Source organism: Maylandia zebra, linkage group LG12, assembly GCF_041146795.1.
Source record: "Maylandia zebra isolate NMK-2024a linkage group LG12, Mzebra_GT3a, whole genome shotgun sequence".
NCBI classification, from domain to species: domain Eukaryota; kingdom Metazoa; phylum Chordata; class Actinopteri; order Cichliformes; family Cichlidae; genus Maylandia; species Maylandia zebra.
In genome coordinates, this window is record NC_135178.1 from 7,946,763 (window position 1) to 7,969,815 (window position 23,053).

A 23,053-nucleotide genomic window follows, 5' to 3' on the forward strand; every position below is an offset into this window, starting at 1 on the left:
GACTTCCTTGCATTAAACCTGCATAGCTGTTTTCACATTTATAACAAATCACCTAAGTGACCGGCAGTGATCGTATAGTGCTCTGAGTTGTTGCCTAAACAAGCCCTCTTCAAATCGGAGTTACAGCAGAGAGAATATGGCACTGAAGCAATGATGACAGCTTTAATAACCTATTTTATCTTCAATTATTCTTGTATGAAATTCTCTTAAAGTAGCAACTGAATTTCAACCAACTCAGCTAGCTCTGCATATTTTATTTCCTCTGTTAAAATAAAATGTGGCGGAGCCCAGCTGTAATTGTACCTTGCATTAATATGGTGTATTATTGATGGTGACACAGCACTGCTTAGCATGTCGTCCTGAATCTCAGGTGTGCCAATGACCTGTGCAGTATATGAGGCACTAAAATCCTGGTGGATTTCTGGGATACGAACAGGACGGAGTCATGTGAGCTCTATCAATATTGCACCACTTACGTCTCAGACCTGTATTTATGTATTTATGTACTGAAATCGCGCTGTAATATCCAGTTAACTGTCCACATTTGTACTCTGTTTTTCCATTTATTATATTTTTTTTCATTAATTTGTCTGAAAAAAGATCCACGTAGTAACCAAAGAGAGACTAAATCAATGGTCTCTAATAGCAGCCAAATTATAAGAGCTTTCATTAGTGATGGTGAGATGAAGCCTTGTGATGAACTGAAGCTTTCCATCCAACTGGTCGACTCATGGTTCGAAGCATTGTGACGATTCATTGGCTCTACTGCGCCATCAAGTGGACGATTAAAGTCAGACAGGCTCAATGATTATAATGATGTGATGTGTAAACCTCTAAACTTACAGTTTTTTCTGAATGCTTAAACCCTAACTGTGATTCCTGTAGCACAATCTCTAAAACTATTCAGACTTATAGCAAAACCACTCACTGAGTTTGCAAAACTAAAAGCACATAAACTGCTTTGCACTCAGTTTGCAATTTTGTAACACACACTTTGCAAAACGGTAGGCACAATTCACTGCACAACATTCAATTACCAAATTTCCAACACACTCCTAGCAAAAGTATACACATGTATGGCTATCATTAACACTAATTTGCCAACTGTCTGGCACACTTTCACATGTGAAAACTTTTTTAGATAATTAGTTCACTTTGCAATCAGCCTAAGCACTATAATACAGGTAAGCTGTGTGTGCGGAGTACAATGGAGGGAGCAGAAAGAGTGAGAAGTAGAGGAGGCCGAGGAAGAGGACGTGGAGGTGAAGAAGTAGGATGAAGAGGACGACAAGGACAAGGAGGAGCAAGAGGAAGACGAGGAGGGGGGAGAGGAAGATGAGGAGGGGGGAGAGGAAGGGTAGGAAGAGTAAGAAATAGAATTGCTGATGACAATAGTGGACCATGTAATCAACCATGTAATCAACCGTGGAATGACCCTGAGGGTAGCTGGCCAACGGGTCCAGCCTAACTCGAGCCGCTACACTGTAGCAAGTACCATAAGGACATCTTGAAATGAGAATCGGTTAGTACAGTCACTTCGCACAAAGATTTGTAGCACTGCCATATGCCAATGAGAAACACACCAATACCATTGATGTAAAAATACTGAAATTGTTACTTTACAGAATTGCTAGATGACCAGATGCTGGGGGCAGAGGAAGCATGTTCACTGCAGACCAAGTAACCCATATAGTCATTATGGCGATTGCAAATAATCCTATACTTGGAAATGAACACTTGTGTTTGTTTTGATGTGTTTCAAGTACACCAGTACTTGAAGTTTGGATCCCTCTATGCTTATGGATCTATGACAGAAGTATGAGCTCAAACTGACATAGCCTACCTTGTGCACAGAGAAAGCAAAAGCCAGATGTGTTTTGTATTCATACCATCAGTGTGCAGTTGGCGCATTGTGTGCTTAGTAGATGATGGCTTGTGTGTACTGTTTGATACGGAAACACCATTTTTACGAAGGTGTGAAGAGTTAATCTAGCTGTGTTTGCTTTTGCAAGAGAACTACAATGTTTTGATTATTGGGTGACAGGTTTTCTTATTTGTGTGAAGAGTTTTGCAAAATTAGCCAATAGTTACAAAAAATGTGCTTAGGCATTCAGAAAAAACTGTAATAAACTAAAAGACAGAAATCAGATTATAAGATCTGTGGTGTTGTTGATTTATATTATGGTACTTATCATTTGTGATATTTATTACTGTGTGCATACTTTATTAGGAGAGATGAGATTAAATGTTGTCAGACAAATATTCTCTTCCTTGCTGGTTCCATCGAAGGAGAAATGTTCAAGTAAGTATGTAACTGGGACGTAATCCAATTCCACAACACAATGTGACGGGGAATCAGCTGTGTTTTGCTGCCCAATTTATTTAGAATCTGGTGCAAACCGGCGAGCCAGTTCCTGAATCAGTCACGTGGTACGGACTGCCCGCGAGGCCTCGAACATCACTGCATACGTAATCAAAGCAAGCCTCGATACGCGCTTTACAAAACTACCACGAGATTACCCAACACACGCTTCAAAGCTTCGACACACAGGAGACATCACTACTGCACACAGCCTTCACACGACAACAGGTGCACCACACTGCTAAGTGTGTTTTGTGTTTAGAGTTTTGCTAAATGGGAGACTGAGCTTTGAATAGTGTTTAAGATTTTGGCAACAGTGGGACTGATTTGATGAAAGAGTTTTCATAGTTGACAGTTTAGTTTTTACAATGGGGTTTAGTGTTTTAGCAATTCAGAAAAACTCTAATACACCTGTGCTTTTCCCAGCAACTGAGGCTTTTACCCTGCACAGTTTAAGGTATGATAAAGCACTGACCTTATAAATGGCACAAAATACACATTTTAGCTGGGAGCTGGTCATTCACAGGGGAAAGGCTCCATTGTACAACAACAACAACAGTAGTAATAGTAATAATAAATTATTATTAGTCAGGCAAGTATATCATATACCAAACATGCTTCCAAACTAATGACATTTTTTTGCATTCTTCACATCAGGTCAAAATGTACTTTTTTTTAAAAAGTGACTGGCACTGCGGAAATGGATCTACAGCACCACTTAAGAAATTTTAAAGAACTTCTAACAACTTATTTACAGCTTGAAATACGTGTATGACATTTATTACACACAGATTCAGTGAACCCAATCCAAAGAGGAAGTCTGGAAGTCCGCCATTTTGAATGTAAAATGACATTTTGGCACAGTTTTAGTGTTTTCCAGGCATCGCTGGTTTACACATTCGCCTGCAAAGTGAGAGGTCACTGGTTAAATTCCATTTGGTTACTTCAGGAACTTTTTGGGGTTACTTCAGAAAGGGACATCTTCGTCAAAGCCATGTTTGTGGTGGAATTTTGATCATTTATCACTGGACATAAGATTTTCATCTCTAAAAATGTATTTTGTCCAGTCTGTCCCAAACTTCACACTTTTGATGACAGTCTGGCGACGACTACATGCCAATATCTGGTCACACATGGTGCCACAGTTCTCATATAACATTTTAATCAAGACTACCCCACTGTGATTGAAGCATTTCTTGCAAAACAATCATAACCAAACAAAACCTTTCCTGTTCTGTAAATGAACAGTAGGACAAAATGATTACTAGTCATTGCGGAAAGCACAATTAATGTTTTTGTTTACATCGTTGGAACGAGGAAAAATTCCCCCACCACAAAAACAGAAATACTCATGAAAGCAACCTGTAGTGCAAACACGAGGGCTGAATTTATTACTTCCTGCACTAGAAACCTGCCGATGTTGCTGATATGGATAGATCACCAGTCTTCCTTGTCTTTATCTTATTATCTCCTGTTGAGATGTCGCAGCAGAAAATGCAGCCTGGCCTGTTGAAACATTGTTTTTTTTTAGTGTTTCAACTGAAAAAATAGAATGCCTTTGATCCAAATGGAATGCATCTTGTGAAAAAAGGTGACATCTTGTGACATCACAAGATGATGACATAGATCCTTTGTTATGTCATCATCTTGCTGAGAGAAAAAACCCTTAAGTAGGAGCTTTGCTCTGTTAAACTTTAATGCTCAACGGACCTTGACCTGACAGCAAGCAAACCCTTTTTGGAGAGTTTTGAGAGAATTTTACTTAGCAATTCACCGACCAAGCCGACACATTTCACCATGTCAGCTCACCCATCCTTCAGCTCAAATGAGCTTGGATTAGTTAAAGGGAGCATTTTGGGAAAGCACTACAAGGTAGAGGCTTTCCTCGGAGAAGGGGGCTTTGGTATTGTAGCCAAATGTCGTGATACCATGACTAACCGAGCTGTGGCTATTAAAGTGAACAAGAGCCGCCCTGATATTCTGCAACAGGCGAAATTGGAAATTTTCATCCTGGAGCAGCTGCGAAGGTTGGATTCAGATGCCGCCAACATTGTTCAATGGGACGGCTTTTTTCACGACGGAGAGCGGGTTTGCCTGAAATTTGAACTCCTTGATCAATGCCTGAGGGACTACATATGGGACCGGAAAAACCACTGTCTCCCCATAAGCGAAGTCAGGCCAATTTTAGGTCAAATCACAAATGCTCTGTCCCACCTGAGTTCTGTGGGAATGGTGCACGCTGACCTCAAACCTGGAAACATCATGGTTGTAAACCGCCATGAGTCTCCCATCAAAGTCAAACTTATAGACTTTGGCCTCGCATGTCCTGCGTCTGCAGTGATGCCTGGTGACCGTGTAGGGACGGTTGGTTATTGTGCACCTGAGGTTATGCTTGGCCTTCCTTACAATGAAGCAATTGACATGTGGTCTCTGGGGCTGGTAGCTGTGGAGCTTGCTACAGGGCTGCCACTCTACCCTGGAAATGAAGACTATGATGTTTTGAAATTCATCATAGAGACTCAGGGTCAGCCACCAGATCATGTTCTAGACTCTGGCGTCTACACTGAAGACTATTTCATTGAAGACAAAGACAAGCAACAGCGCTGGACATTTAAGACTGACCAACAATTTCAGTATGAGACAGGATATGAGTCCCTGGAGACAAGATGCATAAAACTGACGCGTCTGGATGACCTTGAACAAATAATAATGTTTAGACGAGGACCAGAAGCTGGCCAACGCTTATTTGTCGGCTTAATTAAACAGATGTTGGCCTTGGATGCACACCAGCGGATAACACCCTCGGAGGTTCTCCGGCATCCCTTTTTCAGCCCTAAGAGTTCCCTGTGCATTGACATGAGTGCTGAAATATCACAAAACCCTGTGGTCTTTCAGCACCCTTCAAACTTGGAAAGCAAGAGATCACAGAAAATCAACTGCAGTTTTCAAAACTCGGTTGAATTTTCTCAGCAAGTATTCGTCCACACATCAGCCAGTCCATCATTCAGCTCAGATGAGCTTGAATTAGTTAAAGGGAGCATTTTGGGAAAGCACTACAAGGTAGAGGCTTTCCTCGGAGAAGGGGGCTTTGGTATTGTAGCCAAATGTCGCGACACAACAACCAACCAAGCTGTTGCCATTAAAGTCAACAAGAGCGACCCTGATATTCTGCAACAGGCACATGTGGAAATTTTCATCTTGGAGCAGCTGCGAAGGTTGGATCCAGATGCCGCCAACATTGTTCAATGGAACGGCTTTTTCCACGACGGACAGCGGGTTTGCCTGAAATTTGAACTCCTTGATCAATGCCTGTGGGACTACATAGGGGACCGGAATAAACAGGGTCTCCCCATAAGCGAAGTCAGGCCAATTTTAGGTCAAATCACAAATGCTCTGTCCCACCTGAGTTCTGTGGGAATAGTGCACGCTGACCTCAAACCTGGAAACATCATGGTTGTAAACCGCCATGAGTCTCCCATCAAAGTCAAACTTATAGACTTTGGCCTCGCATGTCCTGCGTCTGCAGTGATACCTGGTGACTTTGTGGGGACGGTTGGTTACTGTGCACCTGAGGTTATGCTTGGCCTTCCTTACAATGAAGCAAGTGACATGTGGTCTCTGGGGCTGGTGGCTGTGGAGCTTGCTACAGGGGTGCCACTCTACCCTTCGGAGAATGACTATGATTATCTGAAATTCATCATAGAGACTCAGGGTCAGCCACCAGATCATGTGCTAGACTCTGGCGTGTACACTGAAAACTATTTCATTGGAGACAAATACAAGCAACAGCGCTGGACATTTAAGACGGAAGAACAATATAAAGACTCTGTTCCAGGGACAGGACATGAATCCCTGGAAACAAGATACATAATACTTACACGTCTGGATGACCTTGAACAGCTAATGATGTTTAGACGAGGACCAGAAGCTGGCCAACGCTTATTTGTCAGCCTAATTAAACAGATGTTGGCCTTGGATGCACACCAGCGGATAACACCCTCTCAGGTTCTCCGGCATCCCTTTTTCAGCCCTGGCCTCTCTAAAAGGTTCCCATGTATCAACATTGAAAGACCATACTGAATCAGTCTCCAGCATGGCATCTTCCACCCTGGACAAAAGTGATAAAAATACAAACTGGGGTTGGAAAATGACATTAACAGCAAATTACAATGCAAAAATTAATTAAGCTGCTCCAAAAATGATCACTTTGGCTTCTTTTTTTTAAATTTTCACTCCCCCCACCCCAACCAGTCGTGGCAGAGGGCTGTCCCTTCCTGAGCCTGGCTCTGTTGAAGGTTTCTTCCTTTTTAAAGGGAGTTTTTCCTTCCCACTGTCGCTAAATGCTTGCTCATAGGGAAATCTTCTGATTGTTGGAGTGGCCAAAACTCTAGGGGAAGTAGCAATTCTTGTGAAAATTTTAAAAAAAAAGCCTACCAATCTTCAAAGCGCAGCAGTGGACACCTTACCATCACATCAGTCCTTCAATCAGACCTAAAACACCACCTTTACAGAAATAAATTCCATACAAATTGGAAATAAATTGCGTAATAATTGTTGTTTTTGATTGTTTATAAATATATAGAGCTACCCTTCAGCCTCCTAGTAGACATACCTGTGTTATGAATGTGAAACTCCTCTGATTTTCAGAAAAGTTGACCTCTGACCTTGAAGTCAAGGTCATTGAGATTTAAGCTTCACAGAGATTTTCAGTAGATGCAACCATGGTATTGACTTGAAAATTCTACACTATCAAAGACTTAGGTGCCCACAGCACCGCGCCATATACAAAAGATTTTTCTATTCATTTATGTATTATTAGTTTATTTATTTCTTCATCCCGCTCTCTCTCTTTTTTTTAATTCACCTTTCTGTTGCGATGCTCTGGACATTTCTAAACCCCACAAGTTCAGCCTCAATTTTCAACCCAATTTTCCTATACTTTCACTTGAACACGTCCAGCCTTCACCTCTCACCGGTCCTCGTCCCCTCTTCTCACAGCTTCCTGTGTGGCCTCCCAAATCAAACACAGGCCCAAATCAGCCGTTTCTTCTTCTCTGTTCATTCTCTCTTCATCTTTTCAGTCTTTTCTTGGCGGTTAACTCCCAGCATGGCAAATATGAACTCAGACAGTCCAATGCAGTGCTTTCACACAGTCATGTCACTGGTACTCTTTCCAGCTTGTAATTCAGAGCACATGTTCCATTAACAAACATGCTGCTGGACCCTTCAGTGTTTTAGGTCAGTTGTACTGTCTTCTGCCTGCTGTTAATTCTTCAAATCTACGGTGTTGTTCTGTCTGTTTTCTGTCTTCATCAGGAGATTGACTGTCCTTTAAGCTTCTTCTCAGGATAAGGGCAGGATGAGAGGTGAAGCTGTAAAATTTCAGCCAAAGCCTGGCCTGTTTGTCGTTCCAATTATGTTAATCTATCATTTTGCTGCTGTACTCATCTGAGGTTGAGCCAAGTCCATGGGCACCTGTATTAACACACTAAGACATTTATTTAATATCATTTTCATTACTATTTCTTAGCACTTTCACTCTCTAATTCCTCTGTTTTCCTTTTGAAACGTCTCTCACAAGCTCACAAGCTATATTCAGACTTCCTGCTTCACTTCCTGCCAGACACACACACACACACACACACACACACTCTTCACTTTACTGGATTTTCATCCGTTTCTACAGCCTAATCAAGCTCTTATTTTATGTTCACACTCTATATACCCTCTGTAACTCTACTAATTCTAATATAAAAAGAATGCACCCTCAGCACAGAAAAACAGAAAAGTCAGTGATGTACTAATGTAGCAAAAATAGGAAACATTAGAACTGTAAATGTTTTCTTCCTTGTCTGCAGATTAACAGTCCACAGGTTGGGTGCTTGCACTCTGATTCGTTCCCTGGAGATGAAGGAGAGAGAGCTCAGAGGACAGCAAGATGGAGGAGTGAAGGAGAAGGTGGTGCAGCTCAGTGTCCAATCAGGAGTGAGCAGTTCTTTCACCACCTTCATTGCTGTCAACAAAGACAACAGAGAGGCGATCCAAGGACCTCTGCACCGCAGACATATTCTACCACCCTGTGAGGTTTGTTTAAAGCAAACAAAGCAATACCATGAAACTGTTAACAGCAGGATGTCAGAGTCAATAGAGAGGACTCAAAAGAGCAACTTCAAATCAAACTATTTATGTAGTAGGTGTTTCTTTGCCAATGTCTTTCCCCTGCATTAGAAAGTAATAAGCCAGATGGAAGTACAACACACATCTATGCATTTCTATAAAAACTGACCTGCCCTGAACTTATAATCTCTCTCTCTCTCTCTTTGTTTTTCCTTAAAGTGATGGCTGTCCATTCGTCCTGTAAAAGTTGTAAATATAAACCTGAATGAATGGGAGTAGAAACTGTGTGTGCGCATGAAGACATGCTTGTGTCGCTGAGATTGAACAGATTTATGTATGTTCACGTAGCCAAGTGATAATCATATATAATAATCACTGAATAGTAATAATGTTATTGAACAGGTTAAACATTTAGATATCACAAAAAGTTGCAAAAAAGCAAAAAAAAAACCCACACACAGCTGTGAAGTCAGCTGCACATGAATAACATTAGTACAATGACAACTTTAATCAGAGTGAGTTCAGAAGATCCAAAAGTGGGACACTAAAAACAAGCTAGTGAAAGCAAAAAGTGACTTTGAAAAATTTATTTCATAGAATTAAAGCACTGATAGGAAAAAAAACTAAACATGAGAAGAATGGCAATCCTGCAGCGACCAATCAAAGAAGACTGTAATGGCTGCATTGTAAAGAAGTGAGTGAAGAAAGCTGATTTTTTTTTTAGTTTTTCTGAGATATGCAGAGTTTTAACGAACAATTTGAACACTATTATTCATTTACATTATTTGTTCTCAACAGAGATGGGCAGTAATGCGTTACAAGTAACGTGTTACTGTAATCCGATTACAGGCACTTGCCCTGGTGGCCATTCTTTCAGTGGGCATTTCTCAACAACAACTACAAACACTAGTGAAGTGAATGGGCATTTAATTAAATAATGAAACATTTAATTCAATAATTAATGGCATATTTAATTCATTCATTTTGTCACTCCTGGCCCTCCACACCTCACTGCCATGATTGTTTGTGTAGTTATTGGATTCTAAAACTACTAGAATAGAATAGAAAACACATAAGATGCAGTCTCTGTTTTTTCTTCACCTTATTAATTTGAACTGAACTGAAATAAATCCGTTCTTTTCTGTATGGTAATGACTAGGATCTGTCCCAGCTGTCTCTGGTGGATTCAGTATTGTCTCCAATGTTTCTGATAACTTCCAGTTTGGGAAGTTTCCCATGCAGGTGAGGAATGCAGTGACTGACAGACTACCCCTCCTTCATTTAGGACCCATGCCAAACACTGAGTAAAGACTTCCTTGCATTAAACCTGCATAGCTGTTTTCACATTTATAACAAATCACCTAAGTGACCGGCAGTGATCGTATAGTGCTCTGAGTTGTTGCCTAAACAAGCCCTCTTCAAATCGGAGTTACAGCAGAGAGAATATGGCACTGAAGCAATGATGACAGCTTTAATAACCTATTTTATCTTCAATTATTCTTGTATGAAATTCTCTTAAAGTAGCAACTGAATTTCAACCAACTCAGCTAGCTCTGCATATTTTATTTCCTCTGTTAAAATAAAATGTGGCGGAGCCCAGCTGTAATTGTACCTTGCATTAATATGGTGTATTATTGATGGTGACACAGCACTGCTTAGCATGTCGTCCTGAATCTCAGGTGTGCCAATGACCTGTGCAGTATATGAGGCACTAAAATCCTGGTGGATTTCTGGGATACGAACAGGACGGAGTCATGTGAGCTCTATCAATATTGCACCACTTACGTCTCAGACCTGTATTTATGTATTTATGTACTGAAATCGCGCTGTAATATCCAGTTAACTGTCCACATTTGTACTCTGTTTTTCCATTTATTATATTTTTTTTCATTAATTTGTCTGAAAAAAGATCCACGTAGTAACCAAAGAGAGACTAAATCAATGGTCTCTAATAGCAGCCAAATTATAAGAGCTTTCATTAGTGATGGTGAGATGAAGCCTTGTGATGAACTGAAGCTTTCCATCCAACTGGTCGACTCATGGTTCGAAGCATTGTGACGATTCATTGGCTCTACTGCGCCATCAAGTGGACGATTAAAGTCAGACAGGCTCAATGATTATAATGATGTGATGTGTAAACCTCTAAACTTACAGTTTTTTCTGAATGCTTAAACCCTAACTGTGATTCCTGTAGCACAATCTCTAAAACTATTCAGACTTATAGCAAAACCACTCACTGAGTTTGCAAAACTAAAAGCACATAAACTGCTTTGCACTCAGTTTGCAATTTTGTAACACACACTTTGCAAAACGGTAGGCACAATTCACTGCACAACATTCAATTACCAAATTTCCAACACACTCCTAGCAAAAGTATACACATGTATGGCTATCATTAACACTAATTTGCCAACTGTCTGGCACACTTTCACATGTGAAAACTTTTTTAGATAATTAGTTCACTTTGCAATCAGCCTAAGCACTATAATACAGGTAAGCTGTGTGTGCGGAGTACAATGGAGGGAGCAGAAAGAGTGAGAAGTAGAGGAGGCCGAGGAAGAGGACGTGGAGGTGAAGAAGTAGGATGAAGAGGACGACAAGGACAAGGAGGAGCAAGAGGAAGACGAGGAGGGGGGAGAGGAAGATGAGGAGGGGGGAGAGGAAGGGTAGGAAGAGTAAGAAATAGAATTGCTGATGACAATAGTGGACCATGTAATCAACCATGTAATCAACCGTGGAATGACCCTGAGGGTAGCTGGCCAACGGGTCCAGCCTAACTCGAGCCGCTACACTGTAGCAAGTACCATAAGGACATCTTGAAATGAGAATCGGTTAGTACAGTCACTTCGCACAAAGATTTGTAGCACTGCCATATGCCAATGAGAAACACACCAATACCATTGATGTAAAAATACTGAAATTGTTACTTTACAGAATTGCTAGATGACCAGATGCTGGGGGCAGAGGAAGCATGTTCACTGCAGACCAAGTAACCCATATAGTCATTATGGCGATTGCAAATAATCCTATACTTGGAAATGAACACTTGTGTTTGTTTTGATGTGTTTCAAGTACACCAGTACTTGAAGTTTGGATCCCTCTATGCTTATGGATCTATGACAGAAGTATGAGCTCAAACTGACATAGCCTACCTTGTGCACAGAGAAAGCAAAAGCCAGATGTGTTTTGTATTCATACCATCAGTGTGCAGTTGGCGCATTGTGTGCTTAGTAGATGATGGCTTGTGTGTACTGTTTGATACGGAAACACCATTTTTACGAAGGTGTGAAGAGTTAATCTAGCTGTGTTTGCTTTTGCAAGAGAACTACAATGTTTTGATTATTGGGTGACAGGTTTTCTTATTTGTGTGAAGAGTTTTGCAAAATTAGCCAATAGTTACAAAAAATGTGCTTAGGCATTCAGAAAAAACTGTAATAGAATATAATTTTATATTTATATTTCAATATCACAGTAATCTTCCAATTTAGAACTACAAGTTAAAAAAGAACTAACATAAATAAAATACACTTCAGCTAATTACTTAAAAAAATAATTTATTTTCCCAAACCACGCAGAGCCGCACTAAAAGGACTAAAGAGCCGCAGGTTGCTGACCCCTGCACTAACCTATTCAGCTGCTTGTGAATGCAAATATCTAATCAGCCAATCACATGCCAGAAAAAAAAAAAGGGTGATTTAAGTGACTTTGAAGGCAGCATTGCTGTTGGTGACAGATGGGCTGTTTTACGTTTTTCAGACACTCCTGATCTTCTCAAATTTTCTCAGGAATTTACAGAGAACAGTCCAAACTGAAAAGCGAAATAAACATTTCCCTGGGTAAAAATGCCTTGTTGATTGCAGAAGTCAGAGGGGCGTGGCCATGCTGAAGGCAAGAGGAATTCTAAGCCAGTTTCTCAACCCAGCCCATCTGATATCAGTAACCACAACACATTCAAAGTCAATTAAAAGTCGCCTTTCTTGCCCGTTCCGATGCTCGCTTTCAACTTTGAAATGAGACCACTTGGACAACAGTAATGATAAATAATTGCAAATAGAGCACGTTTACAGAATTTAATGTCATTTTTATAGAGCACCTCTTATTTTAAGAAAAGATGGGCGAGACGATTTTTGAAACTAACTGCAAATTAAGCACACAATATTTAATATCTGTATTTTACCATTTTGATAAGACATATTTCAGTACTCCAAAACACTTTTATTAGACTGCCAACATGCTTACAAGTAGTAAATCCAGGTTAGTGGATCATAATTAAACATAACTCTGTGGCAAACGCAGAGTTCAGCAGGCCATCAAGGAAGAAGTGACGTGCATTTCTGCAGTGTAAAGATTCACAAATGATTTTCTCCTTAATCTACAGTCACACAAAGCGCCAGGAAAATCTTTGGTGATGTTCTCAGATGATTCTGACGCTTATCACCCAGTTCCTCGTGATGTCCTCCACACCATCAACCCTCTGTCCTCCTCCCAGTTTCTTCCTCAGCTTGCCTTTCTTATGGCCACCCCTTCCAAAACCTGACTTTTTAACTTTTAACTTTTTGTTCTTGGAGCGGAGCTTCCTCATCCCCCCGCCCTGCAGGAACTGGTGCTTCTGCTTTTTCTTGCGCTGCTTCATGATCTGATCCTTTGTTTTCAGCTCCGAGCGTGCTTTGTGGTCACCGGAGCTCTGTACGTTTGGACCTCGTCGGCCACGGCCACGACCTGGGAGAGGCACGACACAACAAAGAGGTTGGAGGTTATAGCTCGCAAGGCTGGAAGAGGGACTTGAAGTATTTACCTTTAGAGTTGAGTTAAAACATGGTGGCTGATGTTCTATATTTAACATGTTTGTGCTATTCATTTTGATGCCTTCCTACCTCTTGCTGGCTTTCTGCCTCCTCCGCCTGTTTCTCCATCTGATCCAGATCCTGTATCATCAATCTTGTATTTTTTCCTTCACTCCTCATAACTGACATGTGGACATGTTGTCAAGTGATACAACATCTTCACAGTACAGCTTAATATTGTCATAGGAGTAGAGAAGAGGGTCATTGAGAGCAGCACACAGAGAAGCTTTTTGTTGGAAGGATACAAGTTCTTCCTGTTCTTCTTGTTACTGATAACCTGACCGCTGTCTGTTTTGATCTTCTTCTTCTGGTCTTCTTTTCCCGTTTCTCTCACAAAACGCTTCCTCTTACGGTCCCTAAAAAAAGAAGGGGGAAAAAAGACTTTAAATTATAGTTTGAAATGACCATTTGGTGGATACTGAGTCAAACATAGGGAAATTTGTACCATTTCATCATTTTCTTCTGCTGGTTAAGGCGATCGCCTTCATCTCCCATGAGATCAAGGACAGCTGAAGAGGCCTGCTGTTCAAAAGCACTGCCCTCTCCACCGAGACTCAACCTGTCGACGCATAACACAGGACAAAACAGCATAAAACACAAAGCCATTCACATTTTTTAAAGAAACAGATGCAACAGTTTAATGCCTCACCCTCTCTCAGAGTCAAAGTCTTTAGGTCTGTAAGGGATATAATACTCTTCATCTTTGCCTGACTGCCTCTTTTTCTTGGTCTTTGGTCGCTCTTCGCCATCTTCCTGCTGACCTCTTCTTTTACCACCTACCACCTCTGAAAACACCCCCTGGTGGAAATAGAAAGAATTACATGGTACAAAGTGACAAAGCATGATACAGAGATCCTACTATCTTCCTCTTCTAGTTTGTATACAACATCATCTACATCAAAACTGCACTTTATTTTGCTTCTTCTTCATCAGACAGCACAAACAACTTTCTCATTTTGACTCAAATATTGGTTTTGAATGAAAATGATGAAACAATCCTGGATGTTTATTCAACTTGTGAGCAGGTTTTCTAATCCACCGTACTATTATTATTGACACTAGTACATGTTCGTGCTGCTGGCAAACTAATACACTCAAGAACATATAGCAAAGCAAAAAAGTGAAAAGTAGGTCTTGCCTACATAAATAAACATAAGACAGTTGTGAAACTTTGACATAGTAACATCTGCAGTAATATTTACACCTGTGATGACATCTCACCAGCATTAGCCTTATTTTGAAACCAAGATTGTTTACACAGAGTTTGTAATTGCAGAGAAATGCTCCATTTATTTTGGTCATTTCATTTTTGAGCAGGAAGCTCACCTTTCTTGTTATAGCCTTTAGACGAATAGAGAGTTTTCCAATTAAATACATATTCTTTAAATAATGTTCCCTCTTATAAAAAGTAGGATAATTTAAAAAAAAATTTAAAAAATGTATTATACCTCTATTACTTAGAAAAAAAACTGTTTTTTTTCTGTTGTCTGTTATATAACGTTAGTGATGCTCGTTTCAATTCATTTCTTAATCAGCTAAACAGGTCAGTTAAGAAACAGTCAAATATTAAGTTAAATTTGAAAACGGTTTAAAAAAAAATATCCCCATTCCAAAATGTCACATGACAATCTCATTGGCTCACGGAGTTATGATGTCACTACACGATCCTTTGAAGTTTTTCCTTAAACAGGGGTGACACACAGCAGTTTTTTAGTTCGTGTCTTCGCAGCATTTGTGTTTGCAGCCTTCACACGTTCACCACAGAAACTTTTGGAAACCTTTTCAGAGTTGTCGTGTACAACCTTCAACATGTATCCAACAAGACACCAACCAAGGCAAAAAGATTACGCCGCTTCTCCTTCCTGTCGTGGCCGGCCAATTTCCCCAAATGACCTCTTAGCCGTCCAAAGGGCATTACATGACAGTAAGAAGGAAAACTACCATCTCCAGAATAAAATTCAACAGATTGAAGAAGAGAAACTTCAACTGGAGGAGAAGTGTAGACAGATGGAAGCGCAAAATAAGAACCTGGAAGAAAGACAAAAACGCCAGCCCGACATAAATATTATTAATGAGGGTTGGGGAATCAAGTTTGGACAAGCCCGAGAGCAGGTTGTCTTCCTAATTAAGGAAAACAAGCAAAAGAGCGTGGAACTAAAGGAGATGTCCAACCAGCTTAAAGACAGCAAAGCTACTGTTGAGAAGACAGAATGGGATCTCCAATATATGGACCAAATGAATCGGCTGCTCCAAACAAACTTCGATGAAGCTGTGAAAAAAAATGAAGAAATCCTCCAACAGAAGGAAGAACAGGAGAAAAAGCAAAGAGACATGGAGCACAAACTCAAAGTCACGGAGGAAAAATACAGAATGCTGAAAGAGAAGGTGGATGATACTCTGCGCCAAAATAAAGACCTTCTTCACGAGAAAAAGCAACTAGAAGGGGAAAAAGAAAAACTGGACAAACAATGCTCGCACATGCAGAAAAGGATGGAGCAAATGGCGAGAAACAACTCCGAGCTCACTAAGGGGATATTGTTGGAATACAACAACTTGAAGCGCAAACACACTGAAATGCAGGCGCAAAAGCAAGAACAAGACAACATACATGACGACCTGCAGCGTACGCTCCAAGATATCCACAAAAGAAATGAGGAGCTACAAGACATGTACAAAGAAGTACAACAAAGAAACGCAGACATGCACAAGGACAAGATAATGCAGGAGGAAACATCCAAAGAGCTCAGGGAAAAGCTTGAAGAAAAACAAGCAACGTTGGAAGAGGTGGAGAAAACGTGCAAGAAGCTTGAGAAACAAAACAAAGAAACCATCGATGAGTTGAGAACCCTCATCCTGGAAAAAAAAGCTCTTGTAGAAAACTGCATGAAAAAGAAGAACAAACGCTTCCGCTGGCCCTGGAGGAGGAACTCTACTGCTTCCTCAGCAGGTGTAGCCTCGTCTTGCTCCACCTCTGTTCACCTCCCCAACCAGTCCCGGCAGTTGACTGTCCCCTCCTGAGCCTGGTTCTGCCGGAGGTTTCTGCCCGTTTAAAGGCAGTTTTTCCTCCCCACTGTCGCCTAGTGCGTGCTCAGAGGGGATTGTTGGGGTTTTCTCTCCTCTACCTTGTTTCATTATTTACTTAACGTTTTGTTCTTACTTCATTTTACCTTGTTTCATTATTTACTTAACTTTTTGTTCTTACTTCATTTTACCTTGTTTCATTATTTACTTGTTAACGTTTTGTTCTTACTTCATTTTACCTTGTTTCATTATTTACTTGTTAACGTTTTGTTCTTACTTCATTTTACCTTGTTTCATTATTTACTTGTTAACGTTTTGTTCTTACTTCATTTTACCTTGTTTCATTATTTACTTGTTAACGTTTTGTTCTTACTTCATTTTACCTTGTTTCATTATTTACTTGTTGACGTTTTGTTCTTACTTCATTTTACCTTGTTTCATTATTTACTTGTTTAACTTTTTCTTTTTCAACTTATTCATAAAAAAATAAACCAATTGAATTTATCCTTTGAGTATTTTTCATCTTTTCATCTATAACTTTTTCAAACATTCATATCTGTCGTTTATCTTCTTCTTGAAACCTCATAAATGCTGAAGGAAAAATCCTGGAACATGGTTTGAAACACTGAAATTGTTTCAGCTGAAACCGGCAAAGTCATACGTGTGTGTGTGTGTGTGTGTGTGTGTGTGTGTGTGTGTGTGTGTGTGTGTGTGTTACTCTGTACATGAAACAACTTTGTAGAAAACCATTTTCCTGTCGAAACATTAGCAAACACAAACAAAGTGTTATTAACAAACGAATTACTAATATCCCTCTCTATGATAGTGATTTATTTTTTTACGGGATTAAAACTGTAAATTTTACCAAACTAAAGAAAGTAATACAAAGTAATAAAACTTTTTATCATTTAGTTAAGATCCAACATCCATTCTTTTCATAGTTGGTTGCTACCACCAGAGGGCGACATGGAGTACTTTTACCCATGTAGAGAAACATAAACGCTCATATATTACACACGCACCAACATTTTACTGTCTATTACTACATCAGTCTGTTTACATTAAACTGATATTGATAAATAAACTCACAAATATAGCTTCATGAATTTGGTAACGTCCTGTAAGTCATATCGTCAAATGCTTTTGTTCCAAAATAAAAAGGCTGTTGAAATAATGATTGGTGTGGTTTTTACAGGTGAATGAGCAGCAGAATAACTACAGAGAATCTGTGAATACATGAATGACCTTTTGTAATATGCCTTTAGCCTATTAGTGCCCTGAAAGAGTGGAGATTTTACCTATTTTAGCAAAATGATCTACAAACTGTATGGGTGAATATAGGAGCTTGTTAACAGGTTAGCATGTCCAACTAACAGACAGGAAAATGAGCTATGTATTTTTTAGATATCATGTTATCAGCTGACCACTGAAAGCTCTTTCTGCATATATCTTCTACACGTTCTGTCTCTTGTCACGTGTGTGTTTATATTTAAATCATGTATGTTGATTATTTAAATATGCTTTTTCATTCATTTTTAAAAAATGTCAACAGCTGTCGTTTACAGATTCATTGTTTACTATATGCTATATATATATATATATATATGAACATGAACAAAACTGAAAACACTGGGTCACCGACCCAGGAACCCTGACAATATGTATTTTACCTGGTTAATGTGTGTGGCGGGGCGTGGTCTGCAGCGCCGCTGCAGGGGAGGCGGACGCACCTGAGCGGCACCCGCGATCACGCCTCGGCGCCTTAACGTCTGTGCTCTCTATGCTGTTGTGTTGGTATGTGTCGGGCTGTGAGCTTTAACACCGGCTGTATGCATACAGCAACCGTGTGTGAAAAGTGGTCAATAAAGAGAAGCTGTAAAGCGTGTTCATGGAAACATCGTTGGGTCTGCCGTGATATGTTTACAATGGGACTTCTGCTCCTGAATCTCTGCGCACAGCGTCTGCAAATCGGAGCTGTATGAAGTCACTTTCATCTTTATGCAGGACTGTAAGCTGTCATCTGTGAGGCGTGAGCGGTGTTTGTTTTTAACATAGTTCACGGTGGAGCTGCTGACATAATGTGGATCCGAAGATTGATAATTAGCCTACCTGGGGTTGAAAGTCTCGATAAATGCACGGCGTTTCGGCGGGTATATCGGCTTCCGCAAGTGTGACGCTTATTTTGAGCGTTCAAAAACTAATAGAATATAATTTTATATTTATATTTCATTTCAATATCACAGTAATCTTCCAATTTAGAACTACAAGTTAAAAAAGAACTAACATAAATAAAATACACTTCAGCTAATTACTTAAAAAAATAATTTATTTTCCCAAACCACGCAGAGCCGCACTAAAAGGACTAAAGAGCCGCAGGTTGCTGACCCCTGCACTAACCTATTCAGCTGCTTGTGAATGCAAATATCTAATCAGCCAATCACATGCCAGAAAAAAAAGGGTGATTTAAGTGACTTTGAAGGCAGCATTGCTGTTGGTGACAGATGGGCTGTTTTACGTTTTTCAGACACTCCTGATCTTCTCAAATTTTCTCAGGAATTTACAGAGAACAGTCCAAACTGAAAAGCGAAATAAACATTTCCCTGGGTAAAAATGCCTTGTTGATTGCAGAAGTCAGAGGGGCGTGGCCATGCTGAAGGCAAGAGGAATTCTAAGCCAGTTTCTCAACCCAGCCCATCTGATATCAGTAACCACAACACATTCAAAGTCAATTAAAAGTCGCCTTTCTTGCCCGTTCCGATGCTCGCTTTCAACTTTGAAATGAGACCACTTGGACAACAGTAATGATAAATAATTGCAAATAGAGCACGTTTACAGAATTTAATGTCATTTTTATAGAGCACCTCTTATTTTAAGAAAAGATGGGCGAGACGATTTTTGAAACTAACTGCAAATTAAGCACACAATATTTAATATCTGTATTTTACCATTTTGATAAGACATATTTCAGTACTCCAAAACACTTTTATTAGACTGCCAACATGCTTACAAGTAGTAAATCCAGGTTAGTGGATCATAATTAAACATAACTCTGTGGCAAACGCAGAGTTCAGCAGGCCATCAAGGAAGAAGTGACGTGCATTTCTGCAGTGTAAAGATTCACAAATGATTTTCTCCTTAATCTACAGTCACACAAAGCGCCAGGAAAATCTTTGGTGATGTTCTCAGATGATTCTGACGCTTATCACCCAGTTCCTCCTGATGTCCTCCACACCATCAACCCTCTGTCCTCCTCCCAGTTTCTTCCTCAGCTTGCCTTTCTTATGGCCACCCCTTCCAAAACCTGACTTTTTAACTTCTCCGAGCCACTTTTTGTTCTTGGAGCGGAGCTTCCTCATCCCCCCGCCCTGCAGGAACTGGTGCTTCTGCTTTTTCTTGCGCTGCTTCATGATCTGATCCTTTGTTTTCAGCTCCGAGCGTGCTTTGTGGTCACCGGAGCTCTGTACGTTTGGACCTCGTCGGCCACGGCCACGACCTGGGAGAGGCACGACACAACAAAGAGGTTGGAGGTTATAGCTCGCAAGGCTGGAAGAGGGACTTGAAGTATTTACCTTTAGAGTTGAGTTAAAACATGGTGGCTGATGTTCTATATTTAACATGTTTGTGCTATTCATTTTGATGCCTTCCTACCTCTTGCTGGCTTCCTGCCTCCTCCGCCTGTTTCTCCATCTGATCCAGATCCTGTATCATCAATCTTGTATTTTTTCCTTCACTCCTCATAACTGACATGTTGTCAAGTGATACAACATCTTCACAGTACAGCTTAATATTGTCATAGGAGTAGAGAAGAGGGTCATTGAGAGCAGCACACAGAGAAGCTTTTTGTTGGAAGGATACAAGTTCTTCCTGTTCTTCTTGTTACTGATAACCTGACCGCTGTCTGTTTTGATCTTCTTCTTCTGGTCTTCTTTTCCCGTTTCTCTCACAAAACGCTTCCTCTTACGGTCCCTAAAAAAAGAAGGGGGAAAAAAGACTTTAAATTATAGTTTGAAATGACCATTTGGTGGATACTGAGTCAAACATAGGGAAATTTGTACCATTTCATCATTTTCTTCTGCTGGTTAAGGCGATCGCCTTCATCTCCCATGAGATCAAGGACAGCTGAAGAGGCCTGCTGTTCAAAAGCACTGCCCTCTCCACCGAGACTCAACCTGTCGACGCATAACACAGGACAAAACAGCATAAAACACAAAGCCATTCACATTTTTTAAAGAAACAGATGCAACAGTTTAATGCCTCACCCTCTCTCAGAGTCAAAGTCTTTAGGTCTGTAAGGGATATAATACTCTTCATCTTTCCCTGACTGCCTCTTTTTCTTGGTCTTTGGTCACTCTTCGCCATCTTCCTGCTGACCTCTTCTTTTACCACCTACCACCTCTGAAAACACCCCCTGGTGGAAATAGAAAGAATTACATGGTACAAAGTGACAAAGCATGATACAGAGATCCTACTATCTTCCTCTTCTAGTTTGTATACAACATCATCTACATCAAAACTGCACTTTATTTTGCTTCTTCTTCATCAGACAGCACAAACAACTTTCTCATTTTGACTCAAATATTGGTTTTGAATGAAAATGATGAAACAATCCTGGGTGTTTATTCAACTTGTGAGCAGGTTTTCTAATCCACCGTACTATTATTATTGACACTAGTACATGTTCGTGCTGCTGGCAAACTAATACACTCAAGAACATATAGCAAAGCAAAAAAGTGAAAAGTAGGTCTTGCCTACATAAATAAACATAAGACAGTTGTGGAACTTTGACATAGTAACATCTGCAGTAATATTTACACCTGTGATGACATCTCACCAGCATTAGCCTTATTTTGAAACCAAGATTGTTTACACAGAGTTTGTAATTGCAGAGAAATGCTCCATTTATTTTGGTCATTTCATTTTTGAGCAGGAAGCTCACCTTTCTTGTTATAGCCTTTAGACGAATAGAGAGTTTTCCAATTAAATACATATTCTTTAAATAATGTTCCCTCTTATAAAAAGTAGGATAATTTAAAAAAAAATTTAAAAAATGTATTATACCTCTATTACTTAGAAAAAAAACTGTTTTTTTTCTGTTGTCTGTTATATAACGTTAGTGATGCTCGTTTCAATTCATTTCTTAATCAGCTAAACAGGTCAGTTAAGAAACAGTCAAATATTAAGTTAAATTTGAAAACGGTTTAAAAAAAAATATCCCCATTCCAAAATGTCACATGACAATCTCATTGGCTCACGGAGTTATGATGTCACTACACGATCCTTTGAAGTTTTTCCTTAAACAGGGGTGACACACAGCAGTTTTTTAGTTCGTGTCTTCGCAGCATTTGTGTTTGCAGCCTTCACACGTTCACCACAGAAACTTTTGGAAACCTTTTCAGAGTTGTCGTGTACAACCTTCAACATGTATCCAACAAGACACCAACCAAGGCAAAAAGATTACGCCGCTTCTCCTTCCTGTCGTGGCCGGCCAATTTCCCCAAATGACCTCTTAGCCGTCCAAAGGGCATTACATGACAGTAAGAAGGAAAACTACCATCTCCAGAATAAAATTCAACAGATTGAAGAAGAGAAACTTCAACTGGAGGAGAAGTGTAGACAGATGGAAGCGCAAAATAAGAACCTGGAAGAAAGACAAAAACGCCAGCCCGACATAAATATTATTAATGAGGGTTGGGGAATCAAGTTTGGACAAGCCCGAGAGCAGATTGTCTTCCTAATTAAGGAAAACAAGCAAAAGAGCGTGGAACTAAAGGAGATGTCCAACCAGCTTAAAGACAGCAAAGCTACTGTTGAGAAGACAGAATGGGATCTCCAATATATGGACCAAATGAATCGGCTGCTCCAAACAAACTTCGATGAAGCTGTGAAAAAAAATGAAGAAATCCTCCAACAGAAGGAAGAACAGGAGAAAAAGCAAAGAGACATGGAGCACAAACTCAAAGTCACGGAGGAAAAATACAGAATGCTGAAAGAGAAGGTGGATGATACTCTGCGCCAAAATAAAGACCTTCTTCACGAGAAAAAGCAACTAGAAGGGGAAAAAGAAAAACTGGACAAACAATGCTCGCACATGCAGAAAAGGATGGAGCAAATGGCGAGAAACAACTCCGAGCTCACTAAGGGGATATTGTTGGAATACAACAACTTGAAGCGCAAACACACTGAAATGCAGGCGCAAAAGCAAGAACAAGACAACATACATGACGACCTGCAGCGTACGCTCCAAGATATCCACAAAAGAAATGAGGAGCTACAAGACATGTACAAAGAAGTACAACAAAGAAACGCAGACATGCACAAGGACAAGATAATGCAGGAGGAAACATCCAAAGAGCTCAGGGAAAAGCTTGAAGAAAAACAAGCAACGTTGGAAGAGGTGGAGAAAACGTGCAAGAAGCTTGAGAAACAAAACAAAGAAACCATCGATGAGTTGAGAACCCTCATCCTGGAAAAAAAAGCTCTTGTAGAAAACTGCATGAAAAAGAAGAACAAACGCTTCCGCTGGCCCTGGAGGAGGAACTCTACTGCTTCCTCAGCAGGTGTAGCCTCGTCTTGCTCCACCTCTGTTCACCTCCCCAACCAGTCCCGGCAGTTGACTGTCCCCTCCTGAGCCTGGTTCTGCCGGAGGTTTCTGCCCGTTTAAAGGCAGTTTTTCCTCCCCACTGTCGCCTAGTGCGTGCTCAGAGGGGAT

General features: G+C 40.3%; 1 protein-coding gene and 1 long non-coding RNA gene across 2 annotated transcripts; both read right to left on the reverse strand.

Moving 5' to 3' along the window:
* Positions 1–12,535: 12,535 nt before the first annotated feature.
* Positions 12,536–14,854, reverse strand: LOC112433478 (ATP-dependent RNA helicase DDX54-like). Its single transcript, XM_076890646.1, has 6 exons — positions 14,650–14,854; positions 13,973–14,121; positions 13,769–13,882; positions 13,569–13,679; positions 13,354–13,445; positions 12,536–13,198 (listed from the first exon to the last, which is right to left on the reverse strand). Exons 1-5 carry the CDS (start codon positions 14,698–14,700, stop codon positions 13,433–13,435), a joined length of 438 nt encoding a protein of 145 aa, XP_076746761.1. The 5' UTR covers positions 14,701–14,854; the 3' UTR covers positions 12,536–13,198; positions 13,354–13,432.
* A 4,314-nt stretch (positions 14,855–19,168) lies between these two features.
* LOC112433476 (uncharacterized) lies at positions 19,169–20,996 on the reverse strand. The gene is made up of 5 exons (XR_003023530.2): positions 20,604–20,996; positions 20,400–20,513; positions 20,200–20,310; positions 19,993–20,084; positions 19,169–19,837 (listed from the first exon to the last, which is right to left on the reverse strand). It is a non-coding gene; the product is annotated as an uncharacterized LOC112433476 (long non-coding RNA).
* Positions 20,997–23,053: the final 2,057 nt, after the last annotated feature.